The 19,663-nt window shown below is 43.2% G+C and overlaps 1 protein-coding gene and 1 long non-coding RNA gene across 37 annotated transcripts in view; one reads left to right on the plus strand and one right to left on the minus strand.

Annotated features, from left to right (window-relative positions):
• The window catches only part of PCBP3 (poly(rC) binding protein 3), a gene marked incomplete at both ends in the record, with an annotated part of 71,637 nt that overhangs the window by 13,110 nt on the left and 38,864 nt on the right, over window positions 1–19,663 (plus strand). For 25 of the 36 annotated variants that reach the window (XM_081018410.1, XM_081018399.1, XM_081018391.1 and 22 more), the window contains one exon: window positions 19,075–19,217. In XM_081018410.1, coding sequence (XP_080874536.1) covers window positions 19,149–19,217 — 69 coding nt within the window. The other 11 variants (XM_081018421.1, XM_081018420.1, XM_081018395.1 and 8 more) reach the window with 11 other exon arrangements.
• LOC308484954 lies at window positions 1,283–14,649 on the minus strand. Its single transcript, XR_013990228.1, has 3 exons — window positions 14,576–14,649; window positions 3,419–3,574; window positions 1,283–1,584 (listed from the first exon to the last, which is right to left on the minus strand). It is a non-coding gene; the product is annotated as an uncharacterized lncRNA (long non-coding RNA).

A 19,663-nucleotide genomic window follows, 5' to 3' on the forward strand; every position in this document is an offset into this window, starting at 1 on the left:
TCTGCTTGGCTTTTAATCTTTTTATTTAATCTGCTGCTGTTTCAAATTGTATGTGGATCCACCCAGTGTTCCAGCCATCGCTCCTTCTTCGTTCTATCACCTTCAACTCTACAGAAAACAAAGGGGTTGACTCACTCTTCCTCATGTCAGCCATGCCAATCATCTATCAATTCCTCCAGTCAACCAAATTTCAATCCCTATCCTGGCAACTATACTCCTCAGACAGGGCACTGTTGAGGGTACTGCATGCCCCAGAGGTGTGTTTAACATGTAGTAGAAACCAGGTTTTTATTGTTCCAGCTCCAGTCCTCTGGAATAGGTTACCAGCTGAAATTAGACTCGTGCCTAGACATGTTTCGGCATTCTTAAAGGACTAGAACTCAGGAAAGCCCAAAGATGCCAGACTTCTATTTTCCCATTCTGGCTCATCCAGTTCCTACCACTGTGCTTTTCTCATCCACCATCAGTGACCCTGGAGTCCAGGTTCCACCTCCAGTTAACAGATTTCAGGTAGCAGGTGCTGGGTATTTTGGAGAGCTCCTGCCAGCCAAATTGGATACCACTGGGCTATGTGGACAAATAATCTGACTTCAAGATGCGCCTAGTTTTTGGAAGAGGAAAACAAGAAAAAAAATATTCTGAATCACAGAAGCCAGAACAGCAAGAGGGATCGCTGCGCTGTTCTGGCTTCTGTGATAGATGCGCAGCCTGCATTTGCTCCATAAGACACACACACATTTCCCCTTACTTTTTAGGAGGGAAAAAGTGAGTCTTATAGAGCAAAAAATACGGTAAGCTCTTTTAAGTGTCTCAACAACGCTTTCCAAAGGATAAGGCTTTTCTGACTGGATAAGTTTTATTTACATTTAAATGATATGCAAAAGAGGGGGGGTAACCAGAGATTTCATTAGATCTAGACACACCCTTCTGTTTGTGGAAGGAGCTCAGATCCAGCTCGCACGCAAGGGAGAGGGGAAGGCACTGGAGGAGGAAAGAGGAATCTGTGAAAATCATGCCCAGCCCCTTCCACCTGTGGAGGTGTTTCATGACCTGCTAATTTAAACATCTTTTAAACTGCTGACATAAAAAAGATAAATAGACTTTCATTTTATTATCCATGCCGAAAGCTCACTCTAACTTTGCACAAATATCCAGGTCACTGGAGGGAAATATTCTGTATATACACCACCCCCTTTTGTATAAATAAATGCTTTGCATTCTGAAATGCAGAGTCACACTAATCTTTATCACATTTACATAGAACTTGCATTCAAATACTGTACATTTTTAAAAGATTAAAAACAAACAAGGCATGAAATGGGGCCATTAAGATTGCTTTGCTCTTGGACTGAGAGGATTTGAGGGACACGGCTAGATCAAGAGATTGAAAACGAAGGCCGATTATTTGGAAGATATTGCCTGTGGGATTAAAACAAGAGCGATGAATGGATTCAGGCTGAGTGAACAGAGGGAGAATCCCAGATGTGGAGGTCATTGGCTCTTCTATTCCGTTAATACGAAAGCAGTGGCATCGTGTCACATATAAGGAGAATGACTATAGGTACCGTTTCAGCAGATGAAGACCTAGGAGGTGATAAGCAGCGCAGAATGGTTATTCACACAGCACTTATAAAGGGAAGAGAAGTTCCATGATATATATTTAACTCTTATGTCTTAAGATATATAGCGGTACCTCGGGTTAAGAACTTAATTCGTTCTTGAGGTCCGTTCTTAACCTGAAACTGTTCTTAACTTGAGGTACCACTTTAGCTAATGGGGCCTCCTGCTGCCGCTGCGCCGCCGCTGCATAATTTCTGTTCTCATCCTGAAGCAAAGTTCTTAACCCGAGGTAATATTTCTGGGTTAGCGGAGTCTGTAACCTGAAGCGTATGTAACCCGAGGTACCACTGTACATGGATAATTGCAGAACATTTAACAATTCCGCAGGAGACACCTTGTACTGTACAGCATGGGAAACCTGAGTCTCTTGAGCTTGTATGTGACTTCCTACACCCATGCAAACACCTTCCCTTCCTTCTTCCTGCTCTTTCAATGAAGAACATAAAGGATGAGCACAGCTAGCAAACTAAGCAACTATGAGACCAGCAATGCAGCAGGTCTTATTCAGTGGGGAGAGCCTCGTGGAGAGAACAATGTCTGTCCGCATCAATGGTTCTAAAAACAGATGTAACTTTAGATTCTCATTAAAATCTGGGCAGATAATGATGACTTAGGTTGGGAATTATTATCAGCATGGCCTAGCCTACTTTCAGGCATGCAGTTATATGTTTGGGCTTGGATCTGAAACTCCCTTCTGTGTGCAGAAGGTACCTTACTTTCAGAGGAGGGCCTGTTTTGTGTCTTGCATTGCTTGAGAAAAGTAAAATAAAAAACAAAGACAATTTCCTATTTGTTCAACGCTTCCTATAAGCAGCTGAATTTCTCCGTAACACTGAAGAGTACTGCACCAACTCTTCTGCTAGAGTTGAGGAAGGGTTTGCAGAACATCATCACTTGTGGTGGGGTTTTCCTTGTGATCATTCATCCCCTGAGGTGCAATACATGAAAACCGTAGGCAGGAAGAGCACCAATTTGTCTGCAATACAGAGACAGGAAGGTATGTTTTGGTTCTAAATTTAGGATTGAATATCCTGGCTTTTGCTCATTGCTTTTGCCTTCTGCTGTCTACTTATTCACTCCCTCATCTGGGTTTCTGTATATGGCACCCGGCACAATAGGCTCATGGTTTCAACTGAGACAGAAATGGTAGGAATAGTAATGGCAAAAACTTCTGTTGTAACAATTCTGTTTACAAGGTTTCTGTTGCAAAAACCCAGAAAAATACAATAACTTAAAGAACATATGATTTACTGCATACTTTATTCATATTTTATCATTCACACACAGTTTCCAGTGGGAGGAGGGCCAAACTGGACAGTAACAATACTTGTGAGATGCAGGAACAATGAAGCTAAACTAAAAAACAGAAGTGGAGGTGATGATTGAAAGTAGAAACCCAGCGGCAGGGAAAGGCAGCTTAAATCATATTAGCTTTGAGGTAGCCACTTACAAATACATCACCAAAAAAGAAGACTTACATTTGCCTAAAATGTGCACCTGCTGATTTATATGTACAGTGGTACCTCTGGTTACGAACTTAATTCATTCCGGTCCATTCTTAACTTGAAGCACCACGTTAGCTAATGGGGCCTCCTGCTGCCGCCGGAGCACAATTTCTGTTCTCATCCTGGGACAAAGTTCTTAACCCAAGGTACTACTTCTGGGTTGGTGGAGTCTGTAACTTGAAGTGTTTGTAACCCAAGGTACCACTGTATAGTATAAATCTGGATATAATTGTTATAATTTGATCAGAAATGCAGTGAATATCATCTTACTGGGAAAGATTGTGACAACTGACCAGTTGACCTGTGCGCCTGCCCATGTGCTCTGTAGATGGGCAGATTCCAGGACCCGATTCAGGGCCAGGCAGTCCATCGACAGGAGGGTGCCTCTCCAATAAAGGACTGTCCTCTGAGTCTCTTGCAGACCTTTGCCTTCAATGGACAGACATTCTCTGTAAAGTAGGACATATGGACACTGACTGCGTCCAATCACTCTTTCCTAACTCAAAAGCATACCCCCCCACCCGCTTTCTCACTTGTGCAGAAAGATACGTCTTCTGTCCGGGGGGGGGGGAGCAGTATCTTGAAGACAATTTTGAGACAAAAGGTGGTGGAGAAAAAGGTTAAACAACCTCTCACACTGAATCTGCCAACCAATATTTTTAAGTCAAGAAACTTAAAGGATAACATATAGTTTGATTGCATATTCTGTTCACAGCCAATTTTAGATTAGACAAAGCCATTAGACATGGGGTTAAGAGGTGTCCCCAAGTCTGTTGGGCTGTGAATGTTGTCTGTCTTCCCTTGTTCAGGTGCTGCTGTCATCTTCCTATACTGGCACAATAGGAGGTCTGTGGTTTTCTTAGCCTCTGGACCCTACAAGTTGTTGAGGGCTGCTAGGAAGTATTTTGGAGTCTTTGTTCTTTTCTATGAGCTCCCCATTTGTATATACAGTACCAACATTGCCATGGAAAACTTTGTTACATTGCAGTTTGGTATCTCACTTCAGGACAGAGCGTCAAAACTGAATGACTGGTTGGAGCAGTCTGCTACTGTTTCAAATGATGGGGGAAATATGGAGCCTGCCTTATATTGACCCCATTCTGGGTGTGTGTGTGTGTGTGTGTGTGTGTGTGTGTGTGTGTGTGTGTGTGTGTGTGTCTGTCTTTGTAGCTACACCTGAAGAGTCTTGCCATGCTGTGAAGCTGTTAAAAACACCAGCACAATAGCTGGCAAAGCTAAAATATTGTTGTACATGAATGTGTTGTGTGAGTAAAAATGCAAATTTATGCTTGAATTGCATAGAGTTAATTTAGCTTCCTAGTGCATGGACGGTGAGCAGACACAGTTCAATGGAGGTTTCCTTTTCCACTGGACCTGACAATAATTGGTCAGATTAAGAGGCTGGGATTTTAGCTTCAGTGAGAAAGAGCAAAAGCACTAAACAGGCAGAGGCACCTGTGGGGGGGGGGGTTCTGGTAGGCATGCTGCAGCCATGGCACATTGGGTAGTTTGGTTACGTATAAAGTAAATATCGTATAAAGCATAGCCTGCCTTTATGACATTCTAGACACTAAGACAGTTACAAAAATGGTGAAAGAACTGTAGCAAAACTCTAGCACATTCAACATTAAGCCCTACCATTCTCTCTCTAAATTAGGCTGCTTTCAAATATATAAACATTACCAGTTTTTAAAATTAGCATAAACTTTAAAACTTAATGTTGCAAATCATCTCTATGCATAAAAACACTATATAGAACACGTGACATAAAATATTGAATAGAATAATGCAAAATGTTATAACCGCACAGCAGCAAAAAGGTCCCTAGGCAATCAAAAATCCTTGCAGTGTTGCTCGCTGGTGAGCGTGGGGTTTGTGAACATAGTTGGTGGTTCTTCTGCATCTGTAACAGCGACACGTGGTAAAGAGTTGCTCTTTAAGGTATGCAAAAAGAGGCATGGTCCAAAGTCAAAGCAAAATGAGAGGCACCTGTCTAACAGTGCGGGGAAACAATTTTTTGCATGCCCAAAGTCAAATACATATTCATGCTAATCTTTCTCAAGAATGATAGATTTGTGTAACTATTTTCTTTAATTAAAAAGACACTTTCATAAAATATCACCCTGATTACAAAAGGAAGAAAAAAGCAATCCAGGGTAGTCCCAGTCTAGTTTTTGTGGTGCAATTTGCTGCACTTCCATCATTAAGGCTAGCAGGGTAGTCATGCTGAAGACATAGTGCCTGTCGCTTGTTTGTTGCTTTAAATGAAAAAGCAGAGCTGTCAATAATTTAATAGGAAACTAAACCAGTTTATGCCATGGCAAGTTCTTGCTGGGGATAACATTCATCAGGCTCCTCCCCTTCTGCTTTAAAGAGCTTGCAGACATGGGCGCACCCACACAGGAGAAATATAAAGATGGGTACTTAGCTTCTAAGGAACCAAAACAAAACAAATTGTTTCTGCTAAATATTCACAAAATAGTGGAAAATCTGGGGACAATGTGCTACCTTTCATGAATGATGTAAATAGAAGAATTTAGATGTTTTTTCTATATTCTTGTACAACCACTTTCTCCCCAGTTCTGCATACTGCAAGAGATGACCCATAAGTTGTAAGAAACCGTATTTCCTCAGTGCCACAAAGGAAACCCTGCACTTAATGAAAAATATTTGCTTCCTTCATAATAACTTGCAATGAAATAGCCATCTCAAAAGACCTGTAGTAAGCTCCCCACCCCACCCCACCCCACCCCTGTATTTTCTACCCCTTCTTTTCTCTTACATCTACAACCTTGCCTGGGTTAGTGAGAAAAAGCTATTGCAGGGGTATCTGTTGGAAGGATTAATGGGGAGATGGGGTGGGCTTGTTTGATGCCCTATCCCCCTACTTCCATCAGGATTTGCTCATGAGCATGTTCAAGGGCAATGGCGCATGCGCAGTACAACAAAATGAAGGCTGGGTTTGTTTTTTGCCCATATTCCCTATCCAATTTCTATTCAAAAGGTAGACAAGATAAATCAAAATTCTGTAAATCTGAGGATCAGATTCTGATATATGTCATTTAGTACCTACGTAAGCCTGAAATACAAAGAAGGAAAGGCAAAGGTTGTGTTTATTAAGGCAAATCCGCAGTGGTGCAGAATGCTTAGAAACCTGGCTAGAAAAGAGTGTGCTTTCCCTCTCCCTTTGTAGTCAGTGCCCTGAGCGTGGCTCTTCTGCCAAATCAGCAGCAGGAATTGGCTCATGTCATGCATGTGATTGGACTCATCCAAAGAGAAAGGAAGGCAACTTTAAACCTGCAGCTGTGGGAACCGAGAGGATTTTTCTGAGCCTGGTACGGTTTGTGGGGGAGCGAAGGGGTTAAGAAGTATGGATGGCAAACACAGTGATGTTACTGCAGAGAATCTTTGTTCTCTCCCTGGGAGCCACCTTGCCCTGTAATGCAGGAAATGCACAGCATGGCTATAGCAAGTCACTTTGTACATGCTTTTGATCTGGTGTGCCTGTGGACACATGATTGGGATTGGAAGTCACAGGGAACACACTTGCTCTCACAGAAGGTGTACAATTATGACATTTCCCCCTCTACGGATGAGGGAATTTGATGGCCTGGACATTAGAAATCCTTATGCTGGTATTAAAATAGGGCAGGCTGCTGAAAAATGATGTTTATGGGCCACCTGAAAACATTACTGTTAAGGAAAATATGGTAAAGGAAAATAATGCACACTGACTGTGTGGGACTATGACAGGCCTAAGGTCACCCAGTGAGTTTCATGGCTGAGCGGGGATTTGAACACTGGTCTCTTACATCCTAGTTTACCAGTCTACTACACTAGTCACCACAAGGTGAACTAGGTGCAGGCTTCTACCATAATAAATGGATTAGTCTTTAAGTTGCACAAGACTCTCTTGTTTTTTCTGCAAGAGACTAATGCAGCTACTCCTTTCAAAATTGTTATCAAGGAAATGTAGCACTAAAAATCTCAGGTTTGACATTTTATTGTCTTTGAAAGAGAATCTGAAGTTTCAACTTCGCCAAAAGCAACATGTATTTAGGTTAACCCATTTCAAAAGCATGGAAAGAGCTCAGTAATGGGGAAAACTGCCCTCGGCTATACATGAAGTAGCTGTTTAATGGAGATTTTAAAGCTCAGGCTGAAGAAGCGTTTGCCATTGATGCTTCTCCTACCAGCAGGTTGAACTATATTGCTGAGAGGGGGCCATGCTGGCTTGAAATTCCACTAAATAAGCTTACTAAATGCCCACAAGTTATTCCAAATTGCAGTGCTGAAGCTATCCTAAGAGTTATTCCTGTATGCATATTGTTATTGCAGGGGGGCAGCAATTGGTCAGGTTTAGCTTCCTTTGGAAGGAGCTCACAGAAGGCTTATGGCATCTGTAGTATTTCAGTTTATTTACAAATATACAAACACAGCCCAAGATAGGAAAAAAGGTAGTACGGCAACACCTGGCTACTTTAAATAAATTCAAATCTCCAGGGGCTGGTAAGCCGCACCCAAGGGTACAAAAGAAGCTTGCGGATGTAATCTCAGAACCTTTGCCCATGATCTTTGAGAATTCTTGGAGAACAAGTGAGGTCCCTGCAGACTGGAGGCGAGCAAATGTTGCCCCCATCTTCAAACGGGGGGGGGGGGGGAGAGACCTAGGTAACTTACTGACCGGTGAGCTTGACATTGATACCAGGGAACATACTAGAACAGACAACTCAACAGTCGGTCTGTGAGCATTTAGAAAAAGTTGCTGTGATTACTAAGAGCTAGCATGGGTTTCTCAAAAAGAAGTCAATCAAACAAACAAGTCATGCCAGATATCCATCCATCTCTCTCTCTCTCTCTCTCTCTCTCTATCTATCTATCTATCTCTCTCCTTTCTTTCTTTCTTTCTTTCTTTCTCTCTCTCTCTCTCTCTTGGATGGAGTTACAAGCTTGGTGGATCAGGGGAATGCTGTGGACATAGTGTATCTTGATTTCAGTAACGTTTTTTTTTACAAAGTCCCCCATTATATTCATACAAGGAAGCTGGTAAAATGTGGGTTGAATGGGCAACTGTTAGGTGGATTTGTAGCTGGTTGACTGAACAAACCCAAAGAATGCTCATTAATGGTTCCTTGCCATCATGGGAAAAAGTGGCAAGTATTCATCTAGCCGTACCCCATTATTTCTTGTGAGAACCAGGAAGTAGTGGGAGACATTTTGGTCAGTTACTAGGCAACCACCAATATGGCTTTCCTGCTGTTCCTCCGTTCATGGTTATGGGCCTGAAGACTTGCTGGAATGAAGTAGGCTGTAAAATTAAAACTGTGGTGACAACCACAACCCACTTAGTAACTGTCCAGGGGCCTATTTACCATGGAGGGTGGGGAGGAGCCAGCTGGGGGACCCATTTGACCCAGTGCTTAGCTCATATTCTCCAACATGTCCCAGAGGGAAACCGGAACACACATCTTTCAGGGTCACAATCTCATGTTAGAGCATGGCCCCCCAAAACGGGATGTCCCAATTAAATTGGGGCAGTTGAGGGGTATTTATTATAGGTGTAGCTTATGCATTCTCTAAGCTAGCTGTTAACTCTGCAGTTAGCTCCTTCTGTGGTCCTAAATTGCCTCTTTAAAAGCCCCAGGCAGAAGTGGATCCTCATATGAAAATGCCCCTTTCCTGAAATGTTACATTTTCCAATACTGCTCTGTTAGAGAAATTAGGTTCCCCATCCAGGCTACAGAAACTTGACCATGTGACATTTTCTGTTTCAGCCCTGTTTTTCTGGCACTCACTTCCAATTGCTTCTCTTTGTATCAGGTACTGAAGGTCAATGTTGAACCCATGGTAGTGTCTTGGGCCACTATATTCTACTCCCAGCAAGGGATTATCATTAACCCCAGTTTGTAAACAGATAGGGCCTAAGTGAGCGCAAGCGTAAATCAGTGTGAAGAGAAGTGACCATGTAAAATAGGTTCCTGGAGAATGGTATGAATTTTAAACAGGACATTTGAACAAACCATTCAAGGCTAATTCACATGTTGCAGTCCTGATCTGGGAAGCCCTGACATACCATATTTTTCGCCCCATAGGACGCACTTTTTCCCCTCCAAAAATGAAGGGGAAATGTGTGTGTGTCCTATGGGGCAAATGCAGGCTTTCGCTGAAGCCTGGAGAGCGAGAGGCATCGGTGCGCACCGACCCCTCTCGCTCTCCAGGCTTCAGGAAGCTATCCGCAAGCCTTGCAAGCCCGGCGGGAGTTACTGCGGGCTCACAAGGCTTGCGGGCAGCAGCCTGCAGCCCCGGCGAGTGTCCGCAAGCCTTGCGCGCCCGGCAGGAGGTCCCGCCAAGCGCGCGAGGCTTGGGGCGGCAGCCTGTCGCCCGAAGCACGGGGAGCCCTCCGGAGGGTGCCCCGTGCTTCGGGCAGGTGTGCGCAAGGCTTGGGGCGGCAGCCGCGGTGGGGGGGGATAAATTTTTTTTATTCATTTCCCCCCCCAAAAAACGAGGTGCGTCCTATGGGCCGGTGCGCCCTATAGGATGAAAAATACGGTACTTCTTCTGGCCAGTGACCCCACATGGTGACTGCAACAGCTGAGAGAAAGGCGTGGAATAAATGGCCTTGCACTCTGCAATCCTAGTGGAGGCTGGTGCTGCTATGAAGAAAGCTCTCGATGGTTCTCTCTAGGCATTCAGCCTGGACACATAACAGCAAAAATGTGTCAGAGAATAGGGGTGTGCCAGGTTGCCAGGCACATCTGGGCAAACGGACTTATAAGCTGCCTCCATTCTAAACACAAAGCCTGGGATGGAGTGGGCAAGTCCAGTACATTCAGAAACATAGGGAGGCAATGAAGCGCATGTTCTTGCCTCACCCCCTATGACTTTGTCCCTTGCAAGACTGAACTCCAGCAGAGGGCTAATGCAACCAGGGTGTCCGTGGTGAGAGACTCACATAAATTATGGCTCCTTAACATAAAAGTGTTTTCCACAGCCTCTCGTCTGGAGATTAAATATGAGCATTACCCCCACAGTTTTCCAAGATAGATGCCTTTTAAATTTGTGCTACATCGTTTGGGTGACTAAATCTGAATATAGAGAGTGTTTGTCTTTATGCTACATGCATCAAAATGTGGCCTGTTCCAAGTTCCTACTGTAGATTTTCTCTACCTTCCACTCCCCTCGAGGCAAAAAATTATTGTGAAGTCTTCCTGCAGGATTGCAAAGTCCTAATAAGCTCTGTCAGTTTCTGCTAGTCTGGGCCACACACTGGATGATGCGGGTACTGAACTGTTAAATGCAATAAATCAAAGCCGTATTCTCTGTTCCCAAACTCTTCCTTTGATGGGCATATTCAATGGGGCAGCTGAGGCTTCAGCCAAATCCATTTGCCAGTACAGTACAGTAACTGGAACACATCTTATTGATAAAGCATCAGGATCCACAATTGCACCATGCAGACAGTAAAGTCCATGTCCCAAAAACGACAAGGATCTTCTCTAGGTCAGAAGCCATGGTCATAAAATGAATGTACCTCACAGTGTGGTTGTTTACCATTTATGTTTCTTTGACCTTTGACATTCCAGTGCAACTAGTCACCCTTAACTATTCACAACAAGGGCTATTATTTATTATAGCACAAAAACACTGTTAGGTTCATTTTTATAACTCATTTAGATCTTCAGATGTTGAAAAAGATGAATGTTTATAATTGTCAGAATAGAACTGGACATCTTGATCAACACTGAGGGACACACCTGTCACAACATCAGTTTATTGCCCCGATTAGGAATGCCATCAATTTAGCACCCAATTCAAAATGAAGCACTTTTCAACCTAGAGTGGCAATTCCAGACTAAATTGCTGGTGCGGAAGCAACCGCTTTTGTGTTTTAGCTCTTGCTGGGATAATGTATCATACTAAGAAGACATCTTAGTATGCCCTCTCAGGATAGCTTACAACAATAATAAAAAACAAATTGAAAATAATGGAGTAAAACAGGTCAATAAAACAAAAACAGCATAAAAACAAATAACACTAATTAGGCAGGAGCAGACTGAAAGGTGTGGAAAAATTAAAAAAATGAAAGTCTTCACCTGGCATTGAAGACATGAAGGTAGGTACCAGATGACCATCTCAGAGGAGGAGTGCAACCACAAAGAAGTTATTTTCATCCCTTGCCCCCTCCCACACCTGGAGGCACCTGAATAAGGACCTCCAAAGATATTAAGGTCTGGGTGAACCTTAATGCAAACATGTGAAGTCAGTCTTCTTCTTCTTCTTCTTCTTCCTCTTCCTCTTCCTCTTCCTCTTCTTCTCAACAACCACATTGCATGTTAAGGAATAGTGAAGGAGATTTGATGGGTCTCTCCACTGTTCTACATGCATTATCACATATTTCGGCAGCATAATTTAGTTAAATATAGTAATCCACATGTGTCTGAAAATGTATTTTCAGAGATTACTGAACCATAAAAATCTCCCTCTTCCCCATTGCCATCTCTGACTTGACCATGATATGCAACATTAAATGATAATCCTGAGTTGTTTGCTCCATATACCTTCTTAGCTGCTAAAATATAATGCTTATAATCACAGGATTAGGACCTAATAGGAGGATCAGGCGACAGGCAGTGCCGCAGAGAGCATGCAAGAGGGTACTTTTAAAAGGTTCTCCAATCAAGAGATGGCTGAGAAAGGTCATGGAAATCAATGTTTTCAGCTCATCAGAATTTTAGTTTGCAACCACTAACGGATGGAGGCTTTAGGGTAACGCCACAAGCTTAATGGTTTAGGGAACATGCATAGTTATAAATTAAAAAAAATCAGATCTCATCTTTCTCCCTGAAGCAAACATTGACACAAAAATGCAGCTTAATATTGAATTAGCAACTGGTCAGAACTGCTGTTTCTTGCTGACCATGTTAAGCTGAATTTGTGGGTTTACATCAAATGGCCACTATGTGTTAGATATCTCGTGGGAATTGTGAGCGAAAGCAAACCTCAAGTGGGCAGAATTATCCCCCAGATGACCTTGTGCTGCGGTTGTATTCTGGCATGGCTGATCCATTTATGGCATTGGTTTTTATTCTTAATCTTAGAAAGAAGTACTGTTATCACTGAAATATAAATGCAAATATTATGAAACATATAAAGCACAGGACTAAAATATCACATATTCCCCATGCAATAGCAATTGGACAGACTACCATCTTCCAAAAGAACAAGAAAGGTATGCCCTTCCTGGGTGTTTCATGGCCAGCTGCTACACCTGAGGCTAATGAATGGTATTAATGCTACTACATCTTCAATGACATAAGGACGGTTTGTGCATTTTGAATGGGTTTTTAATGTAACACTGAGCTTTTATTCAGCTGAGAAGCAACTAGTAAATTTCTTTAACCAAATAAACAACTCTTCCAGTGACAGGCCACAAGCTTCTTCCTTTTGGAAGGGGGAACCTGCTATTGGTCATGGAGCACGCTGAGCATCTTCTCTTGTGAGCACAGCATGGTGCCAGCTATGGGAGTTTCCCATTGGGCAATAATCACAGAGGGTCCCATGACTGCTGCTGGGGGTGAAGGCTGTGAAGGAGGGGCTCATGCATTTCCAGCAGTGTGGAAGCTGCTTCAGCATATGGAACCAGGGGGGGCAGCACTGATCATGTATGTCTTTCTCATTGATAAATTCTGAGAGCCCTGCCCACACAGTCACATCCGTTGTGTGCACAGCCCTGCGGTGTAGAATCACACCATGAGGCAGCACTCCCTGCATATGAATCAAACCCTTGCTGGTTCTTCAAGAACTATAACGCAGGTACAGACTACAATTAGAAAGGTCTTACAAAGCTTCTGAAAGCTACACTGGCCTTGTTTAGACTTAACACTAAACTATGGTTAATGTTAGTAAACCATAGCTGAGGTATCTGACAAACAATCACTTGATTCTTGGATTATTATGTTGTAGAAGACTTAAAGGCATCAGCAAGAACTGCTAAGACCGCACACTTTTAATCTTCATGTGCCTGGAAAGGGCTTCTGTTCCCCATGGATCTGTGGACATTGATGGTAAAATGGGTACCAGGAGTGGTGATTCTGATTAGGGAGTTAATGGCATGGGACGTGTGGCAAACCATCATGGGAAAAGAAGGGTTTGGCAGAAGGGATTTGCTCTCTTTCTATTGTCTCTCCAAACAACAACTCCTGAGGAGTCAAGGGCATCCACAAAATAGGCAGTTAAATGCAGAAATAACTGACATACTCTCAGGCCTACTCAGTCAGGTAGGGATGTCCCAGTTCCCTTCTCAGTTACTGACAGCTTTTTTGTGACCCATTTCCAGGCTCATTGAAGACAGATGAGTAGGTTTCTGTTGCTTGCCTTCAGCAATTCTGGCCTTTGTAGTGTTGCTGACTTGCTGGTTTTGCTACCAAATGTAGTGGATTTTCAAAAGTGCATTCAGTGGGGTAAATTTCTGCCCTGTGGTCAGTTGGAGATGCTGTGTGTCTTCTTCTTTTTTTCCCCTAGCAGAGGTCAGTGGTCTTTGTTTATTATTTTCAGTGACATTACTGAATTGAGTTGGAAGCTGGGGAAACGATGTTTGTCAAGAGACTACAAGACTTGTCTTATTCTGGCCAATAAAAGCCTAAGGAGGATTTGAATCAGTCAGAAGAGTTCATGGCCAAGTGGACGGTGGCATGGTCTCTCAGGCGCCCAGGCCACCGTTTGCTCCCGCTAGATGTCTGTGGTCTTCAGAGAAGATCAGACCAAGAAGAAGGGGCTGTGGCCTTCAAGTTCCGCAGGTAGGCTTCCTACCTTTGTTGGCCACTGTGAGAACAAGGTGGTGCAGAACTAGACGGGCTTTTGCTCTCATCCAACAAGGATCTTCTTAGATTTTTGCTTTTATTACTAAGGTGAGGACAATAGCTGGTTTGGGTTCCAACCACCAGCCAAGGTAAAAATAACAAATACTTTTGTAGCACCTTAAAGACTCACACACCTCCTCCACCTCCTCCTCCTCCTCCTCTTCCTCTTCTTCCTCTTCTTCTTCCTCCACCCTTCATCCAAAGAACTAATAACTCCCCGCCCTCGACACCCAAGCATATGTATTGAAAAAAAATCTGAATGCCTGGTTGAAGAGAATCATTTGTGTTTCTTACAGCATAAGCTTTTGCAGGCTACTACCTATGTCATCAGATATGTGGTTATCTTGAGCTGCAGGCATATATAGAAATTGGTGAGGATTGTGAACAGAGAAGCCAGAAGGAAATTAAAAGAAATTCATTCCTATTCTGACTATGGTGATTATATATTTAACAGTGGCCATTCATAAAAAAGCCCCAGTGGCGTTGATAAGACGGGCCCCTTGGCCTCCATAAGCTACCCATACCCGTAGAATTTCTGACTGGACCTTTAACATTTCCCCTTCCTCCATGCCTCTCTACCATTTTACTCACCCTCTGCAATTCCTTGAGCTATGACATTCATTCCTCTCTCTCCAGCTCTCCCTGGGCAACACAGGCCCCAACTGCTCATGTGTGACAGCTTACCCAGTGCTTTCTTCTGGGGCTACGCAGGGCTATGCACACCCCTAAACATTTTGTGAATCTTTGTACTTTTGTTCATTTACTGTATTCACTTTTCCCAATTTGAACTATAAAATGGTGGTTTTCTTGAGTCAAAATGAGAAGACCCCTAAACATTTTTTAAGAAAAAAAGCACTGGGCTCACCTATGAACGTCACAAGCTAACATTGGCTGGGAAATGCCTTTTATTAAGAATTGCAAATAGGTAAAGGCCAGTGCTTGGAATGAACTGGTTTGGTGGAACAAAGTTCACTAAATGGCACAAAAAACACCACGAACAACACCTGAAAGTAGTTGCCACACAGGCTTTTCAGGAGGTGACACGTCCGAGTGACAAGGCCTCACCTGGGCCCCCAAAAATGTGAAGGTTTTACAGATGAAGTATGGAAGCCAGGAGGCTCAAGGTCTCCAGACAAATTGAAATACAGTCCAGTATTTTGATATTACTAAGTTTGTGTCCATGACCTTATTCCAGACAGTGCCGTAAATCAGTAAAGTTTAAACAGAACTTTAAAATGGATGATAATTTTGTCACAGAGGTCAGATCCTAGTTACCACTGTTTTAATGGTGGCAGCGTTGGAAGGAAGAATTCAAAAACAGCAGAAGACACCTGGGGCTTATTCATGGAAAAAGTGAACTCCCTTTTGGCATCTGTATCCGATTATTTTATTTTATTTACTCTTTATTTTTCACTTAACCAATTACCCACTTGGCAGGCATAAGATACGTTATCTATAACTTTCACCTTCTAGATGGTGTGTGATTTATTATTAATCATTACTATTTCTCTTTTTTCCATTTAGTTTCTTATTTTAAATTTAATTTTTACCTGATCAGATAATTGTAGGCATTGCCTTCTCAAAATGAAATCAAATTCAATTAGCCAATAAGTCATTGCATTAATGTCCATTCAAGCTCCGGAATGCTGGGGAACTGCAGCTGTTAAATCATACTATTTGGGCAATATCGATATGGTCTGATGGTTGAGATTAGCTCTTGCTTCTCCACTACCATGCAGGTGGATGGCTGTCAGTGGCAGAATAATGTGACCTGAAGAACCCATTGAATTTTGAATTGGCATATGAGTTTTCCACTGAAATCACCTACTTAAGATGGGGAAATGGGCTAGCAAGACAGAATTCTTCTAGCAGGTGATGTATGTGTCAGTGTAGTGCTACCGCTTTAGAGCAATGAGATTTGGTTGCTGAACCAGATCCTAAGCTGGCAGGAAATTCCCATTGGAGTGAATGGGACCTACAGCCAGATTCTAAAATATTTATCTGTATGTAAGAGGCAAGCACGGGGGACGTGGGTGGCGCTGTGGGTTAAACCACAGAGCCTAGAACTTGCCGATCAGAAGGTCGGCGGTTCGAATCCCCGCAACAGGGTGAGCTCCCATTGCTCGGTCCCTGCTCCTGCCAACCTAGCAGTTCGAAAGCATGTCAAAGTGCAAGTAGATAAATAGGTACCGTTTCAGCGGGAAGGTAAACGGCTTTTCCGTGCGCTGCTCTGGTTCGCCAGAAGCGGCTTAGTCATGCTGGCCACATGACCCGGAAGCTGTAAGCCGGCTCCCTCGGCCAATAAAGCAAGATGAGCACCGCAACCCCAGAGTCGGCCACGACTGGACCTAATAGTCAGGGGTCCCTTTACCTTTAAGAGGCAAGCACAGGTGAGCAAACTGCATATGGTCTTCCCCTAACGTGGTGCATTTACTGGCTTGCACATAACAGAACTTTCAAAGTCCCTAAATGGAATCATAGAAAGCTATGTCATGACTTCTTTTAAAATAAGCAGAAGACAAAAGAATCAACGAAGAAGAAGAGCTTTAGAAAGCTGGCTTAGAGCAGAAAATAAAAGCTATTATTGTGACGCTTTTGAACAGCATGTTTGTAAAACATGTTTTTTGGCTTTTGTCTACATCTCTGTCTGCAGGGAACTGTCAATATGTTGAAGAGCACATGAATTCAAAGTTAAAAAAAGCCTTTTCTATATAGTGACCCATGTTTTCATTCAGCTCCTGAATTCAGAGACAAAATGCATACCTTTCACCAGTATGATTAAGAAAAGGCTAATGGAGCTTTCCTACACACTGAAGCATGAAGCATGTATAATTTAATAACGCTGATAAATCTTAAAGCCAGGAGCATTTGGCGAACACATGACCCACTTTTTCAATCCATTGGAAACATTTACATAACAGCCTGATTCTCAGGCTTTTCGTTTTCTAGATAGAGGAAGAAGAGACAGAAGCACATTTGAACACCTTAAACTCGACATGCCTCAAATAAATTCTGCCATTAAAGACTTAATAGAGCATTCTTGCAAGCCTTTCCTCTTTCTCCATGCACCAGGATCACTCACTGGGGGCAAAATGGACCCACTGGAAAATAGGAATAACTACTGGTAGATCTCTGGATTGCAAACTCTTGCCCAGTCGCTGTATGAAGAATCAGTACAGCATATACCACACATAGAGAAACAAAATGGTTTGTAAATAATAGACAGCACTTGTCCCCTGTCCTCACTACAATTCCTTTGGGGATTAGAGTGACACAGTCCTTCTGTCCTTGAGTAACTTTGCAATTTGACAATCATCACACTATATTAAAATGCTTGTGGCTTCCAAACATCGCAGGCCTCTAATCTCCAGTGTTGCTGTTATGTCCACCTACAAGGGTGGTCTTGATGCTGATGTTACCTGACCATGCTTAGATTCACTTCCCCTTTTGCAGTTCATAAGGAGGTGCCTAACAGCACAGTCCATCTAGCTGCAGCTGGTAGCTGTTCTCCAAGGGTTGGGAAAGGGAAAAAAAACCCTAGTCCTGCTGTATAGTCTTTTTAACTGGTGATGCAAGCTGTTGAATCTGGGACTTAGATGCAAAGCATATGCTCTAGCACTGAGCTGTGACGGGCTTATAGGGTATGTGCTTAAGGCTGTGCATGTGTTGCCCACAGCAGCAAAAAAAATAGTGTTCAAGTGGAAATAAAGTTCCACTTGAACACTATATGTAAGTGCCCAGTGACAGCATTGCACACTGAATTTTTGCTGCTGTGGGCAACACATGTACCACCATCACAAATGTCAAAATTTCAAGCAAGTAAGCATGAAGGTCAGATCCAATGTCTAGTGTTGGTATTATTGAGCACCTGCTGAGGCCAGTATCCGAACTGGGGAGGCACTCCCCCCCCCAGTGGTGCTTCTCCTCTTCCTCCTTGATGTCTCCATCTGTTCTGCTGCCCTCTATAGCCTGTGGGCAGTGATAAGGGCAAGGGAGCTTCAGCCTTCACTCGCTTGGATCTCTCTTAGGCAGTGATGGAGACTAGGGGAGGGGCATGGTGGCCGTGGCAAGGAGAAGGGGGACCACGGAGGATGCCATGTTGCTGAAGGGCTGTGCAAAATCTTGGGTTATTTAACATGGTTCCACTTGATGTGAGAGGGGAAATAAAGTTCCACTTGAACACTCCTCAGAATCGTACATTTGGGCAAACTACTTAGAGATTGTCACACAAGCATGCAGTACTGTATATAATATATATATATATATTTTTAAGCATAAAAACTTGTCATTATTGAATGGCTTGCAGAAGATAAGTAAGACCAACACCTAGCTAGGAAACTTCATGGCATCTAGTTTTGATGGGAATATGGGGAAATAGTTTTGCATTTTGGTAAAAGACTAGTCAAAGGAAATTGGAATCACTGTAATATAAATTTACAATCTGTGAGATGTTAAAGGGAACAAGATGTATTGTGGCTATTTAAGTGCTATTGTTTCTTTATGCAGAATTCTCCAGGATACCCATCTTAGTAAAATCATACGTATCCCAAATTATTCACAACTTGAGAGAAAAGAAGGAGGCAAATGGAAAATACAAAATATAGAGACACATCAAAGGAAAATTTGTTCTTTAGAATAACTAACAGCAGGGGCATAGAGTGGGGGTGCCAGGGGGCCGTGGACAGAGGTGCACAATTTTTGAGGGGGTGCAACCCAAGTGCCCCCATGCAGACACCCCCAGCGTGCCACGGCCTGATGTTCCTCTATGGCCACCAAGGGCTGCGTCGACCGGCCAGACTCCCCCTTGCGCAGGCGGGCAGGTGGCTCAGCGAGGCCCCGCTTTGTTCCGGCGGGAGTGGGGTTACTCCAGCAGCGGCAGCGAGGGCAGGGCTTGTGCCCACCCACCAGCCCTGGGCACTGGTAACGGATGCTATGCCACCAACTAGGCCTGGAACATTCAGAGAAAGCTCTTCCCTTAGATCACTATCAGTTTTCCAGGTTGTCAAATGCTGTTAAGTGTCCAAGACTGAAAACATCTTAAATCTTATACAGCAACGAACAAAAGTAGCACTTACTTGTTCTCTTTACAGGTGGTTTTCTCCTGTGAAGTCACTTTTTCCTTGGGTCTCCTAATATCAGACTGTTTCCCATACCACCATAGAAGATGGAATCTAAAGTTTCTGAAGGTGGCCTGAACGTGACTCTCACCATCCGACTGCTGATGCACGGGAAGGTGAGCGGTGACCATGTGCTTCCTTAAAACAACGTCCAGCAGCCAGTGATGATTTACTTGTCTAGATGCAAATGCTAAGATTGTGTGTCCATGTCACATATATTAGTTTAGTTCTCTGACAAACATGTGATTCATAACACAACAAACCTGGAAAACTGTTTAATTGGGGAAGTTATTGTTGTCCACCACTATCGGCTAAAGATCATGATCGCTGGCTTTTTTTGAGAGAGAGGCTCCCAACCAAAGTCTCCCAGAGTTCAGACTTTATAGCATTCTTGAAATAGTGCCCCAACCCTTCTATATCATCCAGTTCCCCATGGCCAAGGTCCTTCTGTAATGCCTACTCGCAAGCAAAGTTTCTTTCTAATGCTAATTGAAAGTTTCAGGGGACTAGTGGTGAAAAGTCTCTGATTTTGTCCTTCAACATCCTCACTGAAGGGTCCCAA

This window comes from Podarcis pityusensis (genome assembly GCF_964106645.2).
Source record: "Podarcis pityusensis genome assembly, chromosome: 1".
Taxonomy (NCBI): domain Eukaryota; kingdom Metazoa; phylum Chordata; class Lepidosauria; order Squamata; family Lacertidae; genus Podarcis; species Podarcis pityusensis.